At 35.2% G+C, this 22069-nt stretch overlaps 1 protein-coding gene across 1 annotated transcript; it reads right to left on the reverse strand.

Moving 5' to 3' along the window:
- LOC107646004 (cathepsin B-like protease 2) lies at positions 6315-10407 on the reverse strand. Its single transcript, XM_016350174.2, has 11 exons — positions 10232-10407; positions 10076-10135; positions 9552-9632; positions 9296-9452; positions 9150-9154; positions 8986-9060; positions 8753-8878; positions 8317-8535; positions 6950-7063; positions 6813-6848; positions 6315-6724 (listed from the first exon to the last, which is right to left on the reverse strand). The coding sequence occupies exons 1-11, from the start codon at positions 10283-10285 to the stop codon at positions 6584-6586; spliced, it is 1068 nt and encodes a 355-aa protein (XP_016205660.1). The 5' UTR covers positions 10286-10407; the 3' UTR covers positions 6315-6583.

Consider the following 22069-nt stretch of genomic DNA (forward strand, 5'->3'; position numbering starts at 1 on the left):
CAACAAATGCTTTCCTTTGTTTGGAAATACATTATTTGTCGATTTGGCATTCCTCGGCACATTATCACAGATAATGGTCGCCAGTTTGCCGATCAAAAATTCACATCTTTTTCTTGAAAATCAAACAACACTTCTCATCAGTAGAGCACCCACAAACAAATGGGTTAGCTGAAGCCGCAATTAAAGTAATATTACATGCTCTAAGAAAGAAACTGGATGATGCAAAAGGCCTCTGGGTCGAGCTTATCCCAAAGATCATATGGGGTTACAATACAACAATTCACTCAACCACAAAGGAGACACCCTTCTGTTTGGTCTATGGTTCAGACGCAATGATACCTGTGGAGATCTCCCAATCCTCACTATGCACAGAATTGGCCGACCAAACTACACAAGACATAGCTCGGCAAATCAAACTTGATCTCATTGAAGAACTCAGATCATCCACAGCAATCAAACATTTAGCCATGCAACAGCACATTGCCTGAAGATATAACCAAAGACTTCAACCAAGGTCTTTCCAAGCCCGCGACCTTGTGCTCAGAAAAACAGAACAAGCTAGGAAACCACCAGCACACGGCAAACTAGCAGCTAATTGGGAGGGCCCTTACAGAGTCACAGAAGTAATCGGCAATGGAGCCTATCGACTACAAACATTAGAGGGTAAAGATATCCCTAACACTTGGAATGTATCTTCCTTAAAGTTATATTACAGCTAATACCAGGGACAGGCAAGTATTCTTTTTCCTACTGCCAAGATTTTTCCCACAAGGGTTTTGCTTGGAGAGGTTTTAACGAGGCTAGCCTACCTGGGCCTTTGACATCAAGGGTTCTTTAATAAGTAGATTCCCTACTTTATCAAATTATTATTTTTCTATTTCATAGTTCTGCTTCAATCTATAAACATATCATGCTGACCTATACTATCAATCCGACCATTCGGATACTATTAACACTGATCAAATGCTAAAATAGGTCATTCGGAACCTATCAGTCAATCTGACTACCGACCTTAAAACGGAATCCGATTACTCGGAAGCAATCAGTCAATCTGACTGCCGACCTTAAAACGGAATCCGATCATTGGATGCAATTAGTCAATCCGACTGCCGACCTTAAAACGGAATCCTATCACTAGGATACAATCAGTCAATCCGACTGCCGACCTTAAAACGGAATCCAATCATTGGATGCAATCAGTCAATCCGATTACCGATCTCCTTCGGAATCCAATCATTCTAACAGATCTCCAATCTAAATCGAAAGTCGATCATTAAAAATTTAAACAAATAGCCGATCTACATCGGAATCCGATCATTCACACAAAACTCCAATCTAAATTGGAAGCCGATATTTCAAACTTTGTCAATCACCCCAATTTTCCAATCTTATTCCGAACGCATCCATTCAAACTTTATCCAGCATACAAATATCCGATCTTAATCGAAAGCCAAATCATTCAGAATATCTCCAATCAGACTCCCTAGAATTAATAACAAACTGCCGAACAAATACTCAGAAACCAACAAATCAAACTTTATCAAAAATTACTACCAACCATTAAGCAGAAATCAGTTACACAAAATGCCTATTTATCGGCAACTCAATAAACTCGGCCTACTTGGCCTTTCCATCACATTCCTTCGTCAAACTTATGGCATTAAACCATTAACACAATCTTACCTAAAAAACAAATTGGCCCCAACCCACAAACTAGGCAAAAATTCACCTATCAATATATATGTTTTCTGCAAAGTCAACATAACCAAAAACAAAATACACTGTTTCATAAACAGTACAAAAATTAAACAGTTAAAAGCTCGCTACAGGAGCAAAACAACCCACCAAAATACATTTTTAACCGTACTAAACATAAACACTAATTAACTATTTTCATCCTCCTCCTCTTCAGCACCATCATCTTCAACCATAACCCCATCACGAACAATCTTACTAGGGTCCATCTGATCAAGATCAACATTAGGAGCCAAGAACCTGGCTTGCAGAGAAGCTTGTTCAAATCCCTCAATAAAAGAGTCCAGGATCGCTGTCTCCTTACTCTTTTCTAAGCTTTTCAATTCAGCAGTCAACTCCACTACCCGAGTACTCATACTAGACAGATCCGCCTCCTTCTTTTTAACATCTTCCACCTCTTTAGTATAATTCTCTTTCATCAATTTTAAATCTTTCTCAACCCCAACTAATTTACTCTCCAGTTCTGTAACCTTGGCAGCCTTCAACCTCAATTGTTCCTCCAATCTTAAATCGGGCTTTTGCTCGGCTACTTGACGATGTTTCTTTTCTCGGCTCCGCCCTAAACTGGCAAGCCTCAGGCCCACAACCTTCCACAAACAAATGTAGAATTAAACAAGAACATCAACAAGTTTATCAACCAAAACAAAACAAAAGATAAAATATTACCTGCATGTGCTGATCAATTGCCACATCTCCCACCTCTTCAGCCAAATTAACATTGGCAGGAGTTTGGCAAACTTCATCGGCGGTAATCATGAAGGGGTAATCTTTCCCCCAAAGAGAAGACCCCTCACTCTGCTCAACAACCTCATGCAATTTCTTCTGGTTATCATAGAACTTCTGCAATTCCTCGGCTGGAACCTCCACCTCCTCTTCATAATCTTCGGACAGATCCACTACGTCTGACTTTTTCCTTTTCAAAATTACTTTTGTTCGCTTTGGCTTTGACTGATCAACTTCTCCAGCGCCGACCTTCCCCGCTTTTGATGAAGATCCCTATTTTTCAAGACCTTTATTCTTCACCCGAGCTCTCAAACTCGCAGCAGATACACCAGGATATTTTCCACCTACCAAAAAACAAAACAAAAAATTAGAACAACTATACAATCCCACTCAACCTACAACAAATCACACAACTTACCTAGATACTCTATCACTATTTCCCTATTCTCATCCCATTGGAGCAAGTCAAACACCGAAATTAACTCCCTCCGATCAATAGCCTCAACTAAATACTCAATGATACATTCATCCCTTGCACTTATAACCTCTGGCCCCAAAATATTCTGAGGCTCCGAACACCACCAAATCGGAAATCTCTCCCCAAAGTGCTCGTCCATATAAAACGGAAAGTCAACCTCAACACTTCTTACTTTCAAATACATCTCCTTGAAATTCTTAAAAGAGGATTTGTAAAGTTTGAATACAGCAAACCCTGGTGAACTGTTCAAATTCATCCACACCCCTTTCCAAACACCTTTCGCTTGAAACAGAGAGAAAAACAACTCCACTGTAGGTACCTCCTCCAGAAACTCCATCAAAATCTCAAAAGCACGAAGAAAAGCCCACCTATTAGGATGCAATTGAGATGGTGCACAGTTCAATTGCGTCAAAACCTGACATTGAAACTCACTAAATGAAAGTTTCACCCTCAGTTCCTCCAACACATAGCTATACATATAAAAGTATGGAAAATCATCCTCTCTGTGGAATATACAATCACCATCAACACATGGAAGAAACTCCAAGTTAACGCCAGAACCAACCCTCCCAACATTACCCTTATCTATCTTCCCTACAGCACCTTCATCCAAAAACAGAGATACATATTTTCTCACATCCTCACTAACCCAATTATATGACCAATCAATTTTGTCCTTTTTCTCTTTCTCAAAACCCATTTGAACAAAAACAAAAAGAAGAGTAAAATCCAGAAGAAGAAGACAAGAAGTTACAGAGATAAAAAAAGAATTTGCGTACCTCTCTTGCTCATTTTTTCCTCTAAATGCAACTGATAAACACACACACTCTGAACAAACACACAAAACCTCTTGGATTCCAAAACCAATTTACTTCCCACCACAAAACGTTTCTCAATTCCACCAAACAATCAAATCATTCAGATCAAAAGCCATCATGCGCATAGGGAACACGCACGTTCATTAATTAACATTCAAGACTTTTTCTCTCTCTTACTGACACGTATTTAATTTTTTCAAATGAAGCATCTTGAACTGGGGGCAACAAGGCCAATCCAGTCGCCGATCTATAAGATCACTCAGTAAGCCGACTTATGATCCATTTAAAGCTCAACCTGCTTCATTTAATACATTCCCAGGCTAAGCTTGGGGGCTGTGGTCTGGCCATTACAAATCCAATATCATAAATCGGCTTTATCATTCATAACTCGGCATTATTCACATTATTACCCAGAAAATTGGCGTTATAGTTCGGCATTGCAGTCATTACTCGGCAATTTACGTTATTAATCGGCGTTACAGTTACTAATCAGCAATCAATGTCATTTATTAAAAAGTAACGTTACAAATCAGCTTAACGGACTGCTTCACAAAAGTGAAACGTCCAAACCCTTATTATTGCCCTTTAATACAGGCAATAAAGCAGGAACATAACCGATTTATACACTATCACCTATAAAAAGGTATGATCTTCTATCCTAAAGACACATTGAATTCTCAATACTAACTTAAGCTTCGGAGTGCCTTTGCAGGTACACTCCCCCCTGTTTCTTGCTCAAAGCTATACGCGATTGGACACCCTCTTGGAGTAAAGCTCGGATTATCACAAGGCTTAAAGGTCGACACCGAAGATAATAACTCGGCGTCGACTCCCAGAGACTGAGCTCTCCCTCCAGGTATTCATACAAGAACAACTTTCATTTTAAATAAATTAATTTTTTTTTAACTCTTAAAAATTTTTAGTTATAATGAAATGTTTGTAAAATGACTAGTATATAAACTTGCAGAAAAGAAAAAAATAATANAATTTTGTCCTGCCGTCAATTCTGTTAACGGATCCCTAACGGCAGGATAACATTGAGTCAATTTTGAAACGTTAGGGACTTAAATAGGACGATTAAAACGTTAGGGACAACTTTGGGACTTACTCCAAACGTTGGGACAAAAATGATACTTTACTCAATATTTTAATTACAATACATAATTAAACAGATGAATAAAATCTTTCATCTAACATTATATCAAAATTAAATTAAAAAATATATAACAAACTTAATTATTTTAAAAAGAACAAAAAAAATTGTAAATTATATTATTACAATATTTCTACTAATCTCTAATATTATCATTATTATTTTTATTAAATCAAAATATTTGATAATAAAAGAAAAAGGTGGGGGTTAGAGGTGTTATGGAGAGTGTGGCAAAAGTGAGAGTGAAAAAGATGGGTGGGGAAGTGTGTTTCAAAGAGATACAAGCAATGTGGGTCAACAAGCTGGGGCTGGGGCGCCCTGCATGGAAGACGCATGGCATCCAGTACACAAATTAGACGGTCTGATTTGTGTATTTATCGATTTGTGTAATTGAACCGTCTAATTATTATTCCTCCAATCAGACCGTTCGATTTCTTCAACGCAGCCATCACAGCTCGATCAATCTGCCTGCACTCCAATAACCCTGCTATACACAACTCCTACCCCATATCAAAATTAGAAAAGTGACATCTGGATTTTTAATCACGTTTGGAATTAATTATTTGTGATGACAACACACATATTATTGCTCTCTGAGATAAAATTATAGGTGACACATGAATGTGGATTCTTTCTTCCACGTTTCCATAATCAAGAAGGAGCACGGTTCAATCACTTTCAATCTTCGGGTTGAGAGAGCAACGTTTTGGCAAGAGATAAAAAGGAAACAACAGACAAAAACTGGTGTCATGTCACTCTCATTTCATTTCTTGCAAAGGATTGTTATATTATTGGATTTTTTTTTATGCTACCACAATTCATGGCAATCTACCTACGTAGGTAGCTTGTGGTTATTAGGAGAGAAAATGACTCTTCACGTTGAAATAATCGATTTGTATGCTTACCAATAAAATTTGGTAATAACAACAATATAGCTTACTCAAACACCACAAAATCCAGAAAGACAAGATGCATGATTCCTCAGCTGGAGTTTTAGTTTTCTGCGATTCATTAGTGGCCAATCGTATTATTCTCTTGAAAAATAACGAGATACTGACACATTTGCACATGTTATCCTGATACCGGCATTGTTCTATCGCCGTCAGTCTTCAATAAGCTTTGTCAATATATTGTAAACAGCATCGCCTTATTCAACAAAGAGTAACACTATCTTTCATTAATCTCTATGCTATGCCACCCAACTCTACAGCGTGGTGGCGGTGTGATAACAATCTATGAAGAAATTTCTTCAGGAGTAAGAAAGTCTATAGTCAAGGCGAACATGAGGATTTGTCCGTCTAATGATGTTATGAACATGCATTGAGTTTTACGCTCAAGACTCAAGAGAGACACTAAAGAGAGATACATAATACTTCAATGCACAGTATGAAAAATTGAAAATGAACCCTTTGCTGCAATTCGGAATAATCAGCAACATTGCAATTAAACCAACAAGTGGATGTAGCTTACAACAGGAGCTAATTGGTAACTACAACAGTTTTTCTTATTTCGTGCATCACTACCCACAACAGCTTACAGTCTTTCAGCATCACAATCTAGATCCGTCTCCATAAGATTGTGGTACATTGGTATAACATTTGATGCGGATTTTTGCAAAACCATCATCATCTAATCGGTAATATTATACACTTATATTCAGAATGAAGCACCATCAACAGCATCGGCACCCGTGTCAGTGACTTCGAGTACGAGATTTTTGGTGGAAGGCATACCAGCTGTAACGTCTTCTTCAATTCCACATTCATTTGTCCCCCTTCTGATCTTAAAGTAACCATCCTGCAAATGAGATGGAATTCACCATTAGTCTAAAGCAGATCTTTAGTAACAACAGAAACTCAGAGATGAACAATGCAAAGTGGCATACATCTCCCCAACTTCTATTCCACTGATTTGCGAGAAGCTGAAACAGTAAAAAGAACAGTCAGTATAAAATTCTAATGGCATGCAAGTCTGCGTGTTAGGGAGAGATGATATTAAATCATCAGGAACAAGTCAACATACCCAATAGTCCTCTCCATCATCAGATGTTCCCCATCCTATCAGCTTCACAGCATGACCACCGAGTTCCACACCTGTGATGTGTTTGTAAACTCCTGATTTGTAGAGAGCAAAATCCTGTAAAGAGGTCAAATGGGTTAATATCCTTGTTTTTAAACATGCAAACTAAACAGATAATATGCTGGCTGACTATTCAATACACAAGAAAGAAAGGTACTATAAAAGAGTAAACATGATAACTGAGGTCTAGAACTACTGCAGAAGACAAGATAATTGTTCCAATATAGAAGGATTTGTTAATTTGAAAGTTTACTAGAAAACGGAGGATCTTCTCAGATATTAAACAGCAGGGAAGTATATATCTATGCATTCATGTGCTGCCGGTATGACGGATATATGTCCCGTCCTTTATGCTAACATGGCAATTATGGGCAGAACTCAATAGTTTTTTATGAAAATGAAAACAATTAGGTTATCGGATCACAACAATAACAAAACACTATAAATTCCTTATACCTACAGGTTATCTATTCCCATTATCCACTGTTCCATTAATCTCGATCCACATACCTATCTCTCTTCAATTATCCTGTTTAAAGGTTCATTCAGAACAATCCACAATAATCCCATCTTCAATTTGCAGTTTGCTAGTATTTGAATTTACATTTCAGGCATATAAATTTGAAGACTGGCTTTGTGAAGTACCATTGGTAACATAATGCCCTTTCTTACACATTACATTCAGTTATGATTTTATTGTTGATTCAGCTTTTTAATGTAGTCAAAATATTGAATTTTAGCACAAATTTGATCCTTCCCTTTCAATTTTGACAATCAAACATGTTGATATAGGATTCCTACTTTAAGTGGACTTAATTGTTGGGGTTTAAAAGATCTTATAACTTGGTGAATTTTGTAAATCCAAAGCATGACTCTGAGATTACTCGGACTAATAACACTGATTGCATGATATGAATATCTCAAGTTTATACTTTAAAAATAATAGTTCCTTGTATTACAACAACAAACATAGCAGGTTTGTAGCAAGGCAGAATGAATAGCCACAAAAGGTCAAGTAAACTCCTTGATCTTCCAGTTCTCTAATTCTTCTGCTAAACGATGAAAATCTAGTAGACAATTCTCATTCCTCTCAAATACCTATCTGCTTGTACTTATGTTATAAATTATAATGTGTCAGGTTATAAAATGATATTGAAACTCAACCTTTGTCAATTAATCATTGTCTCCTTATAAGTATTCTCTCCTCCCCCCGCCCCCTCTCTTCTTCCTCCCTTTCAAAATTTGACCACAGAAAGTTGCAAAAATTCAATTACATAAGCAATTAAGCATGGATAAGAGCTTTGATTTACCTCGTAAACAGTGAATGCAACTTCAACTGGCCCATTCTTATAAATTTCTGCCATGATATCATGGGGATTAGACTTGATCTTATATGCATTGACACTATAGTGCTTTGATTTCTTCCAAAGCAGATTCCCGCTCACACACTTTTTTACACACTTAGGGGTACTGTATGCGGGCTCACAACCAGGATGGGAACAGCCAATTTGATCAAAGTATGGGTCACACTGCACATGTAAAATGCTGAGAATAAGAAAGAGGGGAGACAAAAAAGGAAAAAGGTAGGGAAAAGATAGATATTTGGCTACACGTTAATGTCAATTGATAGGAAGATTACATAGGTAGAAAGCCTAGAACTACAAATCTATGATCTCCAAGAAATAGCCATGTTTAATTATTTTGCACCCAGTGGATTCTGCCTAGGCAAAACTGATGATTCATTACCTCTTCAGTGACAACACCATGGCTGACTAGGTATCGCCATGCATTTAGGGGATACCCTCCATCACAACCAGATCCACACAAAAAGCCACAGCATGCGAGAAGATCGTTCACAGAGAGAGAGATATTCTGCAATTAAACATATAGAGCATAAATTCCTCTTTAAATATCCTCAATAAGATATGTATTTATTGATATTCACACACAACAATATGTTGCTCAGTAAGATTACTTACCACATCAAAATGAATGCAAAACCGATCTGATAATGACTCTACAGCACCAAATGCCCAACAAGAACCACAATGACCCTGAACAATCAGCACAAGGATTATCTAAGTACCTCTTGAACCTTGATATTGTTTAGGGTTAAAATGTAGAAAAGAAAAGGAAAAATTACCTGATCTTCAATGCAGAAATTGATTCACCAATCCATGTTATTATGAATATGAGGGGGGAAAAAAAATAAGATTCAGCACCTCCTTTCAAACAAACTATTTGATTAATAAATTAAACTTAACAATGGAGAAGGAGCAAGCAAATGACCTAGAATTCTTCCAATGGTACTACATTGAGACCATTGAGTCCTTGCATCAAACTCCTTTGGCAATTTCAATGATTTTGGATGAGTCACAATGGGTGCACCTATCAGTTCCTTCTTAGGAGTTGGTTTAACACCAAGCAGGCGCTTAAATTCTCCAACCTGTAGATCAAGCACAATATAGCATAATCATATTAACTAAAAGGTAAACAACAACAACAACAACAACAACAACAAGGTAGGACAAGTTGAATTTCTAACTGTATAATTGGAGAAACGAGGATTTATAGCAGCCTCCCATCCTGCCTCTGGATTTTCGTTGATCTGTTTAGCAATAGACTCCTGCACGATTGAACAAGTAAAGCTATGAGAGAACGAACAGAAATTCCAACTATTCATCAATGAATCAAATAATTCAAGTCTAAGCAGCAGTGACTAGCACGAGTAAAGTAATAAAATAAGATCTATAGCATCTTAAAAATCTTCCTGAATATCTTCATAAATTAGTAGTAATAAATGAAGTAAAAAGAATACATTCTTAAAAAGCACTACATCAATGAATCAATAGTTAGGATAATCTTCCACTAATAAAGCAAATAATTTCTCAGACCAAACACTACATCCCGCAGTTTTGCCTAGTGAAAGTAACGGTAATCGTGCCAATCACAATTAACGAACTAATAATTAATTAATTAATTAAAGAAAAGTATTGCTCACGTGACTAATACTAAAATGGGAAATATTCATGTTGAGAAGCAAGGAGATATATAAGGAAAATGAATGACCTGGAGAATGCGGGAGTTAAGCTTGAGAGTAGAAAGGCGTTGTGGTTCAGCCCCAGCGATCTGTGGAACATAAGACAAAGCACCAATTCACAAGTCAAACCCTAATATTAATAGTAATAGAGAATAAACGGAGGTGAAAAAGATTAAGATACATGCCTGTAGATAGCAAGTGCAGAAAGTTAAGAATAAAATCGCAAGGGTAGAACCCATTATTTTGATCAATTTTGTGTTTCCCTTCCCCACCCTAGCCTTGTTTGTTGTTATTGTGGTATGAAACAATAGCGCCGTTGGAGATTTTTATAGAGCGTGGTCCACTTGCGAATAAATAAATGGATAAACTAATATAATTTAATAATAGAAAGAAAAAAACAAGGTGGGATTGCGTAAGAGAAAAGAAGGGATTGTGACAGGTTGAAGTCGTTCGGAAAAAAGGGCCATGAAAGGACGAAAGCAGCACACACTACAAAATTAGTAATTAGACTTATTTGATTACTTCCGTCTTCAATCCTAATTCCAAGGGACTCGATATTTTTCTCCCAGTGCTAAAATATCTCTCTGCTGTTCTGCTAGTGCTGTGGATTGTGGAATCAATTGGAAATTGGATTGGCTCTCGTCATCATCATCCCAACAAGTATGGGCTCATAGATCAACACACTTATCGATGGCCTTCTAGCAACCACGTGCTCTCCCCCACTCAAGCATTCTATAAGAAAATTTACCTCACACGATAATATTATTTTTTTTTCAAAATTTTATTATTTTAATTAATGTATTAAATATATAAAAAATTACTTTTCTGCTGTTCTGTGGATTGTGGAATCAATTGGAAATTGGATTGGCTCTCGTCATCATCATCCCAACAAGTATGGGCTCATAGATCAACACGATCAACACAGGCCTTCTAGCAACCACGTGCTCTCCCCCACTCAAGCATTCTATAAGAAAATTTACCTCACACGATAATATTATTTTTTTTTCAAAATTTTATTATTTTAATTAATGTATTAAATATATAAAAAATTACTTTTAATGTTTTTTAGTTAAATAATATTTCTAATTTAACGTTTTAAATTAAATATATGTTATACAGATTTTTAATAAATTTGAGTTGATTTGATATTTATGGTTTAGAAGTGAAACATATTCATCTTCTATGAATACTAGTTTCAAAAATTGTATAAAAAATTCCATTTAGATAAATAAAAAAATTGAAAAGTAAATTAGAATTAAATTACTTGAATTCGAAAATACAGAGACAAGTAAATGACTTCAAATTTAAAAAAATAGTAAAATATTTCTAACGCAATCGACGGACTTTAAATTCAAAAGATAATACAGAAATTTAAAGAGAAAAGAATAAGAAAATTTGTAAAGGAAAAGTAAATTGTAGAAAAGAAATTACAAAGAATTTAAATGAAAAGTAAGACATGGAAGAAATCCTATAGAAAAAGAATTCGCTGGGATGTGACTGTGCGAGAGTGTTTTCTAAAAACGAATTCCAACCCTTTAATGCTTCTCAACCTCCTTATTTTATAGAACAAGTTGACCAATCCCATTTTGACAAGTGTCACCTCTCGAAGAGTTTAAAAATAATTGTTCCCGCCAAACACAGATCTAAGTAACTGCCCTTTACACATCTCACTATCAATCTCGATATTCAAGTTGTTGTCCTCATCTTTCGACAAGTCTAGGCGAATCGAAACCTTTTGTATCGGTTTCTATTTCTCGACTCGACGTCCCTATTGATCCAGCCAGTCGAAAGTTTTCGTCCAAAAAATTGCCCCTATAATTATTATTATTATTATCAAAAATTTTAAGAAGATGAAAATAATTAATCCTAAATAAATTTTATTCAAACACCAAAATAAAAAGGAAAAGAAAGTCCGTCCACATGCTTAGTACCTGTCTTAGTTAGCACAATTCCATTAATTACGAACATCACTCACATCGTTAATTAATTATACTTCAATTTCTAAACATTTTAAACTTAATGAGAAACACCTTTTTTTAAAAATTCAAAATTTTCTCTAAGACGTTTATCTTCAGAGAATCTTCCTTTCCAACTTCTAACTTCATTTTTATTATTGCGAAGGATTTCAAACTTTAAAACTCACTTCGCCTCTTCGTTTTCGTGGTATGTTCCTCTTCCTATTCTCACTTTACTATTAGGAACATCTTCTTTCGTTAAATTTTTAACTCATGGAGATCAAATAATAGAAGAGCCTAATCTCTAGGGTTATACACTGGCATATAATTTTTATTTTATTAAATTCAAAATTGAATTTACTTCCTTTTAGATTATTCAAAAAATAGGCACTTCACCTTCTATGGTGTCACCCTCAGTAGAAACCAAAGGAAAACAAACTGAAAGACACAAGAGCGAACAAGAAACCACAAAATCTTCCAAAAATTTGATGCGGATTTAACACCACAAACTACCGGCAAGTGCACCGGGTCGTATCAAGTAATAACTCTCGGTGAGTGAATATCGATCCCACGAGAATTAATGGACTAAGCAAGCAATGGTTGACTAATTATTCTAGTTAGACAAGTGAATTGAGAGTTTCGAGTATTAAATAGCATAAAAAACAGTGAATTGACAAATGCAACTAGTAAATGTGTGAAAAAACAGTGTGAGAAGGGAGTTAAGGCTTCAGAGATGTTTAGATTTTCGGATTAACAATCATTATCATCTACTTTGATCATGCAAAGATTCAATTCATAGCAAACCCTAGGTGATTGAATTCCAATTCCTTGATAATCCAATCTCTTTTAACCTAATCAACCATCAATTCCTTAATCAATTAATTATGTAAAAAAAGTTAAGTTTAAATTCTTATTTATAAGCCACACAATTCTTAAGAACCCAGAAATAATCCGATTATGTATTACATATCACATCAGATCCAAATAATTGAAGAATTATGAGAAAGGGATTTCAAGATTTAATTCCAATGATGTAACTTTGTCAAGATTCAAAGGGATTCAATTTAGATTACGGTTATTTTCTAATATACACTAATCCTTAGGATGAAGAACAAAACCAATTCTTGAATATAAATCAATGCATTAATCAAAAGTAGAAGAACAAATAGTTATTAATTCATCAAAATAAACAGATTTCCTAACCTTAACAATGGAGGTTTAGTGGCTCATGGTACAGAAAAAATCCTAAAATGTGAAAAGTGTCTGAAAACTAAAAAGTGCGAAAGTGAAAAAGAGAAAAGAAGACAAGCGTGAGCCCGCGGGGCTTCTAATCTTCCCTTTTATACCAAATCCTAAATTATTCAAAATCAAATTATACAAAATCTAATTATATCTTTTCTATTTATTTATTTAAATTTAAAACAAACAAAATCTTCCGTGTGATTCCAATGGGAATATGGTCCCCATTCCTTGAAACGCTGTCGGCACTAAACGCCAGTGATGTGGCGTTTAGTGCCACCTATCCAGAGAGGTTATGCGTGAATTTCTTGTTCCGATGCTAAATGCCGGTGATGTGGCGTTTAACACCACAATGCCCGAGAGAAAAGTCTTGAAATTCTTGCTCCGGCACTAAACGCCGGTGAACTCACGCGTAACCTCTCTGGATATGTGGCGCTAAACACCATATCACCAGCGTTTAGCGCCGGCAGCGCTGCAAGGAGTGGGACCACATCCCCATTAGAATCACACGGAAGATTTTATTTAGTTTAAATTTAAATAAATAAATAGAAAAGATATGATTAGGTTTTGTTTAATTTGAGTTTGAATAATTTAGGATTTGATATAAAAAGGAGGGATTAGAAACCTTTCTTCTCTCTCTTCCACTTTCGCACTTTTCGGTTTTACACACTTTTACACTTTAAGATTTTCTCTGCACCATGAGCCACTAAACCTCCATTGTTAAGGTTAGGAGCTCTGTTTACTTTAATAGATTAATACTATTTTTTCTTCTACTCTTGATTAATGCATTGATTTCTGTTTAAGAATTAGTTTCGTTCTTTATCCTACAGATTATAGTATATTAAGAAATAACACTAATCTAAATTGAATAAAGAAGTCGGATTTCATAGAACGGTAACAGAATGTTATTAGACCTTTGGTTACAAAGATGCAGGTAGGCATGCCTCGTTAAAACCTCTCCAAGTAAACCCTTATTTTTGGATAAAATCTTATGAGTAGGAAAAAGAGTACAAGCATGTCCCTGTCTTTTAACTGTAATATTATTTTAAAGAGAAAATATTTCAAGTATTAGGTAAAATTATACCATCTAAAGATTGAATTTTGTACGCTCTATTGCCTAAGACTTCAACAACTTAGAATGGGTCTTCCCATTTGGTTGCAAATTTCCTATGAGATGGTGGTCGTCTAGCTTGTTTGGTTTTTCTGAGTACCAGGTCGCCGACTTGAAATGAGCGAGGATGGACCTTTTGATTGTATCGCCAAGCTATATTGTGCTGCATTGCTCGATGATGAAGAGTGACTATATCTCGGATTTCGTCTACGGAATCCAGATCTAGCCGCCGAGCTTCATGTTGGTCGGTTACTTGTGTTCACAACGATGATTGAGAGATCTCCAAAGAAATCATAGCGTCGGACCCATAGACTAAGCAGAAGGGGGTTTTCTTGGTGGTAGAATATATAATGGTGTTGTATTCCCAAAGAATTTCTAGGATTAACTCAGTCTAAAGCCTTTTAGCATTATCCAGTTTCTTTCTCAAAGCGTATAAGACGACTTTATTTGCTGCTTCAACTAATCCATTAGTATGTGAATGTTCAACTGAAGAAAAAATGTTGGTGGATCTTTAACTTTTGTAAAAATGATGTAAAATTATAATCGACAAATTAGCGACCATTGTTAGTGATAACATGTTGTGGTATTCCAAATCTGCATATAATATGTTTCCAAATGAATGAAATCATTTGTTGAGATGTGATTTTGGCTAGTAATTGTGCCTTAATCTATTTAAAGAAATAGTCAATAGCTACTACTAAAAATTTGATCTTACCTAGTGCAATAGGAAATGGACCAAGGATATCAATTTCCTATTGATAAAAAGGCCAACTTACTTCAGAGTTATGTAAGAGATCAGCCGTCACATGTATAATTGGAGCATATTTTTGGCAGTTGTGTGCAAGTTTTCATCTTTTGATAACAATCTTTCTGTAAGCTTGGTCAAAAGAAACCAGCACGAAAAATTTTGGAGGATAAACTCTGAGCTCCCGCATGTGTACCGCAAATACCTTCATGAGCTTCGACTAAAGTGAGATCTGCCTCCAACCTATTCAAACATTTCAATAGTAGACGAGTAAAACCTCGTCTATATAGGTTACCATTTAATAGGGTAAAGAAGGAAGCTTGTCTTCTGAATTTTTTCAAATCATCAATTCCAGATGGAATATTCCCAATTTTAAGATACTGGACATAAGGTCATTGCTAGTCATGATGCTGGATGATGCTTAAAATATCAATTATATTTCTGTTTGGTTTAGCTAAAGTAGACTATAAAAAGGTCAAAGTGTGTGATTGTGAACTTGCTAATTTAGATAAAATGTCAGCTCTGTAATTTTGCTCCCTCGAAATATGATGTATTTCGAACTTGGAAAAACAAGAGATGAGGGATTTGACGATTTCCAAATATTTTGCTAAAAGAGGATCATTGACTTGAAATAATTGGTTTACCTATTGCACTACTAAGAGAGAATCACAATATACCTTTAATTCAAAATTATTTAGTTTTGTTGCCAACTTTAAGCTGGCAATGAGTGCCTCGTACTCGGCTTGATTGTTACTGGCCGTAAAGGAAAAGTGTAGCGAATGCTCCAAAACAATCCCATTACCATCTTCAAGGAGGATTCCAGCTCCATATCCTTGTGGATTAGAAGCACCATCTACATAAAGGATCCACTCAAGGGAATGATCCTCAGAATTAGGAGAAGTGAATTCAGCAACAAAATCTGCTAGGTATTGTGATTTGATGTATCCTCAGCTTTGGTACTGAATATCAAACTCAGCTAATTCGATAGACCATTTTATTAGTTGTCCGATAATTTTGGTTTGGTCAGCACTTGTCGTAATAGCTGCTCAGTCCAAACTTTAATAATATGAGTTTGGAAATAAGGTCAGAGACACCTAGCTGAAAATACGAGTGTCAGAACGAGCTTTTCTATCTTTGGATAACGAAGCTCGACATGTTATAGTGATTTGCTAACAAAGTAAATAAGCTTTGGCACTTTATTCCTTTATATAACAAGAACAAAACTAATAGCCCAGTCAGTGACGGATAAATAAAGATAAAGTTTCTCCCCACATCCAGGCCTTTGCAAAATCAGAGATTTTAAAAGAATAATTTTGAGGTTTGAAAAAGAAATTTCACATTCATTATCCCAAGTAAAATTGTTTTTCTTTTTTAGCGATTGAAAAAAGAAAAATGATTTAGAAGCTAAATAAGGTAAAAACCTTGATAAGGCAACAAGTCTCCCTGTCAATCGTTGGACCTCCTTTATTGTTTGAGGACTCTGTATTTCCAGTACAATTCGACATTTGTCAAGATTTGCCTCTATACCTCGGCTTGTAAGCAAAAAGCTGAGAAATTTACCTCCTTGGACACTAAAGACACATTTTTCGGGGTTTAGTCACATATTTATTTTCTGATTTGGGCGAAAATCTCCATAAGGTTGTCCACGTGAGACTTGTTGATCTTGGTTTTGCTACCATATTGTCGACGTAGACTTCCATGTTCTGACCAATTTGCTTGGCAAACATCTTATCCATAAGTTGCTGATAAATAGCCCCTACATTCTTAAAGTCAAAAGGCATGACTTTATATAAAAAATTACCATATTCATTTATAAAGGTAGTTTTATCTTGATCTGAAGGATGCATCAAGATCTGGTTATAACCAGAATATGGATCCATAAAACTTAAAGTGCCAAAACCAGAGGAATTATCAACTAAAGCATCAATGGTGGGTAATGAATATGCATCTTTAGGGCATGCTTTGTTTAAATCAGTGAAATCAACACATATACGCCATTTACCATTATTTTTTTACCATGACAACATTAGCTAACCATGTTGTAAACCTGATTTCTCGGATGAAGAATGCATCAATAAGCTTTTTAGTTTCCTCCAAGGATGCTTGTCTTTTCTCCATGTCGAGGTTGCATTTTTTCTGTGCTATAGGTCTGACTGATGAGTTTAATGCCATTTTGTGAGATATTATAGAGAGGTCAATACTGGGCATGTCGGCGGGGGTCCAGGCGAATAGGTCAGCATTTTGTTGAAGAAATTGGCTGAGCTTATCTTTCTTGTCTTCTTATAAAGCCAATCCTACAAAAGTGAACTTGTTTGGATCGTTAGTTTAAGAAATTTTTTGTAATTCCTCGATTGGGATGGGTCGGTCTTGAAGCTCAACTCGTGGGTCTAACTCGGCTAATGATGGAAGCTCGAGCGAGTTGTGGGCAGCGTTTATTTGTGCACCTATAGCTCGGTTGGAAGTAGGCATTTTTAGACTGATATTATAACAATGCTGAGCTTCATAGTAATCACTGTGAATGATTGCAATGAGGTTGTCCTACACATGAAACTTAATACAGGGATGAATTGTGGATATTATAGCACCGAACTTATTCAAAAAAGGCCGGCCAAAGATTAAGTTATAAGGACTGAAATAATCAACTACAAGGTATTAAGTATCTAGAGTTTTGGTTAGAGGATTCTCACCAAGTGTAGTCTGTAACCACACAGATCCCAAGACAGGGACTCATTCACCTGAAAACCCATAAATCTCCAGTGAATAGTTGTAGTATGTTATCGCTCAATTTTATTTTTTGGAATGTTAAGTAGAAAAGCACATCGGCGCTGCTCTCGGGATCCAATAACACTTTGTGGACTATTAGATCCCCTAGTTGAATAGAGATAATGACTAGGTCATCTAAGTTGATCTCATTTGAATGAAGTTTGGACGGTTGGAACATCATTTCTGGGAAGTTGGGAAGAGACTGAGGATTGTTAATGGCGCCTTCAAGGGCGAGCATAGCTCGGTAGGTGCATTTACGAGCTGAGCTTGTAGTTCTGCCACCAGCAAAGCCCCCAGTTATACAATTAATGACACCTTGAAGTTGATTGGGTTGAGCATGAGTTGCTTTGTCCTCACGAGAAGATTGTCTCATAGAAGGTTGATCGGCTGAATGTATTGTACGCTTTTGAATGTGGCCACCGATGTATTTGTCCAAATGTCCTTACCGAGCTAATCACTCTAGCAAGTCTTTGGCTACGACACACTCATCGGTAGTATGTCCGTGTTTTTTTTATGAAAAGCACAATATTTTCACTTGTCTACATTCTTCAGGATAATTTTTAGCCTTCCGACGAGGTTTGATTAGTTTTGCATTTAGTATTTCTTTGATAATTTTCTCCCTTTTGGTGTTAAATTGGGAATAAGAATCATAATGGGGTGTTAACTGGAAATGTTTCTTGTTATCTCGAGCTTTGTCGTCATTTTTATTGGTTTGGCTCTTTTCTGACCTCTGAGCTTGGCGTAGCTCCTCAATCTCCATTTAGCTTTTGGCTTTCTCACGAAACTCGACCAAGGTTCTGGGTTTGACCGTTATGATGGCCTCTTGGAACTTTCCTGGGCGAAGTCCACTCTTAATAGCATGTAGGTGTAGCTCTGGATGAAGGTTTGGGATGCACATTGCGACCTTAGTGAAGTGAGTAACATAATCTCTTAGACTTTCATGTTGTCCTTACTTGATAGTGTTGAAATAATCAGAGTCGTGTAAATATTTGGAAGATGTAACGAACTGATCTTCAAATAACTTGGCGAGCCCCTGAAAACGTGAAATAGAATCTGCAGGCAAAGAGAAAAATCAATCAAATGCTGAGTCATCTAAAAAAGTAGGAAACAACGACATAAGATAGGATCAGAAGCACCGTTTATTATCATCATGGACCGAAATTTTTCGACGTATTTTTTTAGATCACCCATGTCATCATAGAGAATCAAAGTCATTGGTAATGCAAAGCTCTTAGGCAATTGAAAATTCATGACATCTGCTGGGAATGGTCTAACGGTGTTGTCCAATTCATCGTCTTCATTGGTTGGTTGATCTCTTTCTAGTTGTTGAGTTTCAGAAACATGCGTTGGATAAGAATTTTCTTCCTCTTCATTTGTTTGTTCATTGTGATCACCATTAATAACAATCCGAGTATTGGTTAACTCGGCTATTTGGTTCGTCATTCTTTGATTTTCATCCGTCGTGCGCTGATTAGCCTGTTGCAACTCTGTTACCATCCGAAGAAACTCGGATGGTGTGGGAGGAGGTTGATTAGCCATGTGCAGATCAAGAAGTTTTGGGACCTAAAGAAGAAAGGGTTTTGTTTTTCTAGGCCTACAGTGAGTGCCAATTGTTCTGGTGTGGATGGACTTCCGAGGTATAGCTCATCTTTCGGCAAATAATAGCAAGCTCTCTGTCAGGCTGAGTTATTCTTCGACAGTAAGAGAATATTGGGGTGGATACTTGCAAAAGGTGCTCCGACGCTCAAATTAATGAGTGTATAATAATCTCTGTATTGCTATATCTAAAACAACTTCTTACCTCCCTTTTATATTTCAAATGAGGTATCAACTATTATGTTTTCTGAGCTTGTTACTTAGGCTTAGTTTGGTAAAACTTTTATTTTTTAAAAGTTGTAGCATTTATGTTTGGTAAATCAAATTAAAAATTGCTTTTAATAATCACAAGCAACAACAATTGTATTTGGTAAAATAGCTTTTAAAATTTTAAAATACTATAATAGACATAAATGCAAGCATTAAATTTAAAAATTAGTTAACATATAAGGTTATATTAGACTTTTAAATTTTGAAAAGAACAAGCCAACTTTGAAAAGCTCTATCTTAGGTGCTTCCAAAAGTATCCCGATCTTTTAAAAGCTGCAAGTACAAGCACATGATCTTTTTTATTTACCAAACACAAAATGAGGAGTTTGAGCTTTTAAAAAGCACAATCACCTTTTCAAAAAGTTTTACCAAACCAAGCCTTAATGGGCAGTTATAGCATATTAGAGCGTTATGATTTATTCTTGATTATTAATAACGGTCGCATATCATTTGTGGCCAAATTATAACGTATAACCGAATTATAACGTATAATGTGTAATTAAGTTATAATGGTCGTATCATCTCTATTTTTTTTTTAAATACAATTGGATAATAAAAATTTGGGATTTTTTATTTTTATAAATTAAATAAATATAATAATTATTGAAATAAATAATTTAAAAAATATTTACCAAAATAAATATTCCTCTCTTATCTCGTTTACCGTGTAAACGAGATACATGTATTTTTTAAAAATAAAATTTGAAAATAATAAAAAATATTAATGAAAAAGTTGGTAGAAGAGATTATAATGGAAAGATGGGAAGCGTAAAGTTGATGCACGATAAATAAAATACAAGATGAGATAACCGTTTGGCAATTGTTAGGAGAGGCTGATGGGATAGTGGGAAGAGAATTGAAACAGTTATCTCTCACGTTATCTTCCACTATTCACGTGGGAGATAACTATTTCAATTCTTTTTCGACTATCTCTCAACCTCTCCTAACATCATCTTTTTATGTTTTATTTATTGTGCATCAACTTCACGCTTCTCATCTTTCAAATTTTAGAAGTGGACACAATTACCGTATTTATTCTCATCATGGAATTTTTTTGAACACATACGTATTTTTTATTTTTCAAATTTAAATCAATCCAATTAGATCATAATTTAATCTAAATTTTTTTATGTACTCTTTTTGAGTACTAATTGATCAAACATATCTATTTTAATCTCTTCTACTAATTTTTGTATGTACTAATTACATGCTAAAAATTTGGATTATTAATATTATTAATATTTTTTATTATTTTAAATTTTTTTTAAAAAATACATGTATCGTAAATGAGATATGTGTATAGTATAAACGAGATACATGTAAAATTATTTCGTTTATACAAAGAAATATTTATTTCGATAAATATTTTTTAAATTATTTATTTCGATAATTATTATATTTATTTAATTTATAAAAATAAAAAATCCTAAAAATATGTTTGTCTAAGAATATCGAACGAGTATGTGTGCAAAAATATTAGACATGTAGACACGGCACTCGACATGAGATTTCTATAAAAAAAAGAAAAAAGAACTGTCATCATCGGTCATCACATCACACTTTGACTTTTAAGATAGCGTGATCAATCTTCACGTTGCCTTCTTTTCCTTAAACTAAACACCATCCAAAAGTCATCAGAGAATATGATCAACGGTTGGATTTTGGACACCTAATACAGATAGGATAGGGCCTTAAGAGCTTTTTCTTTTTGGTAGCATAAGGGCTTAAGGCCTGGGCCTTAAGAGTTTTATTTTCTCCAACTAAACCAAAAATGCGTTTTAAGCCCGGATAATTTGGACAGTGTATTTTATTCTTTTTTGGCATGCGAGTTGTGGACTTAATCCTCGGTTTCACGGATCGCCCCTTATTTGGGCCTATTCTGCGTAATTTTTCTCTAACGGGAAAGTGAAACTCCAATGGATTTATATATTAAAAAAAAAAAACCAATTTAGACTTATCAGTTATCAGTCTATATTAAAGATTTGAACCTTACTTTATACATACAATAACTCGTTGGTTAATAACAAATCTTTCGGTAGAGTTTAGATTTATGACAAATGAGTTTTTGACCTTACCAAACTAAAAGATGCTGTGGGACAAAATAATAATAATAAAAAATTAATTTAGATTAGTCGAGTAATCAATTCTTAAACAAGTATATGAGTTTAAATCTCATTTTATACATATAGCAAGTTAGCAACTCACTAACTCTGAGACAAAATAATAATAATTTGGTTCGAATTCTATCTCATACATACGATATAAAATATAAGTTTTTGTTCTTAAAATTTTAAAAATATTTCTAAATTTTATTTTAGAAGTTTTCGATTTAAATTAAATATAT

The sequence above is a fragment of the Arachis ipaensis genome, chromosome B06, assembly GCF_000816755.2.
Source record: "Arachis ipaensis cultivar K30076 chromosome B06, Araip1.1, whole genome shotgun sequence".
In the NCBI taxonomy this organism is placed as follows: Eukaryota; Viridiplantae; Streptophyta; class Magnoliopsida; order Fabales; family Fabaceae; genus Arachis; species Arachis ipaensis.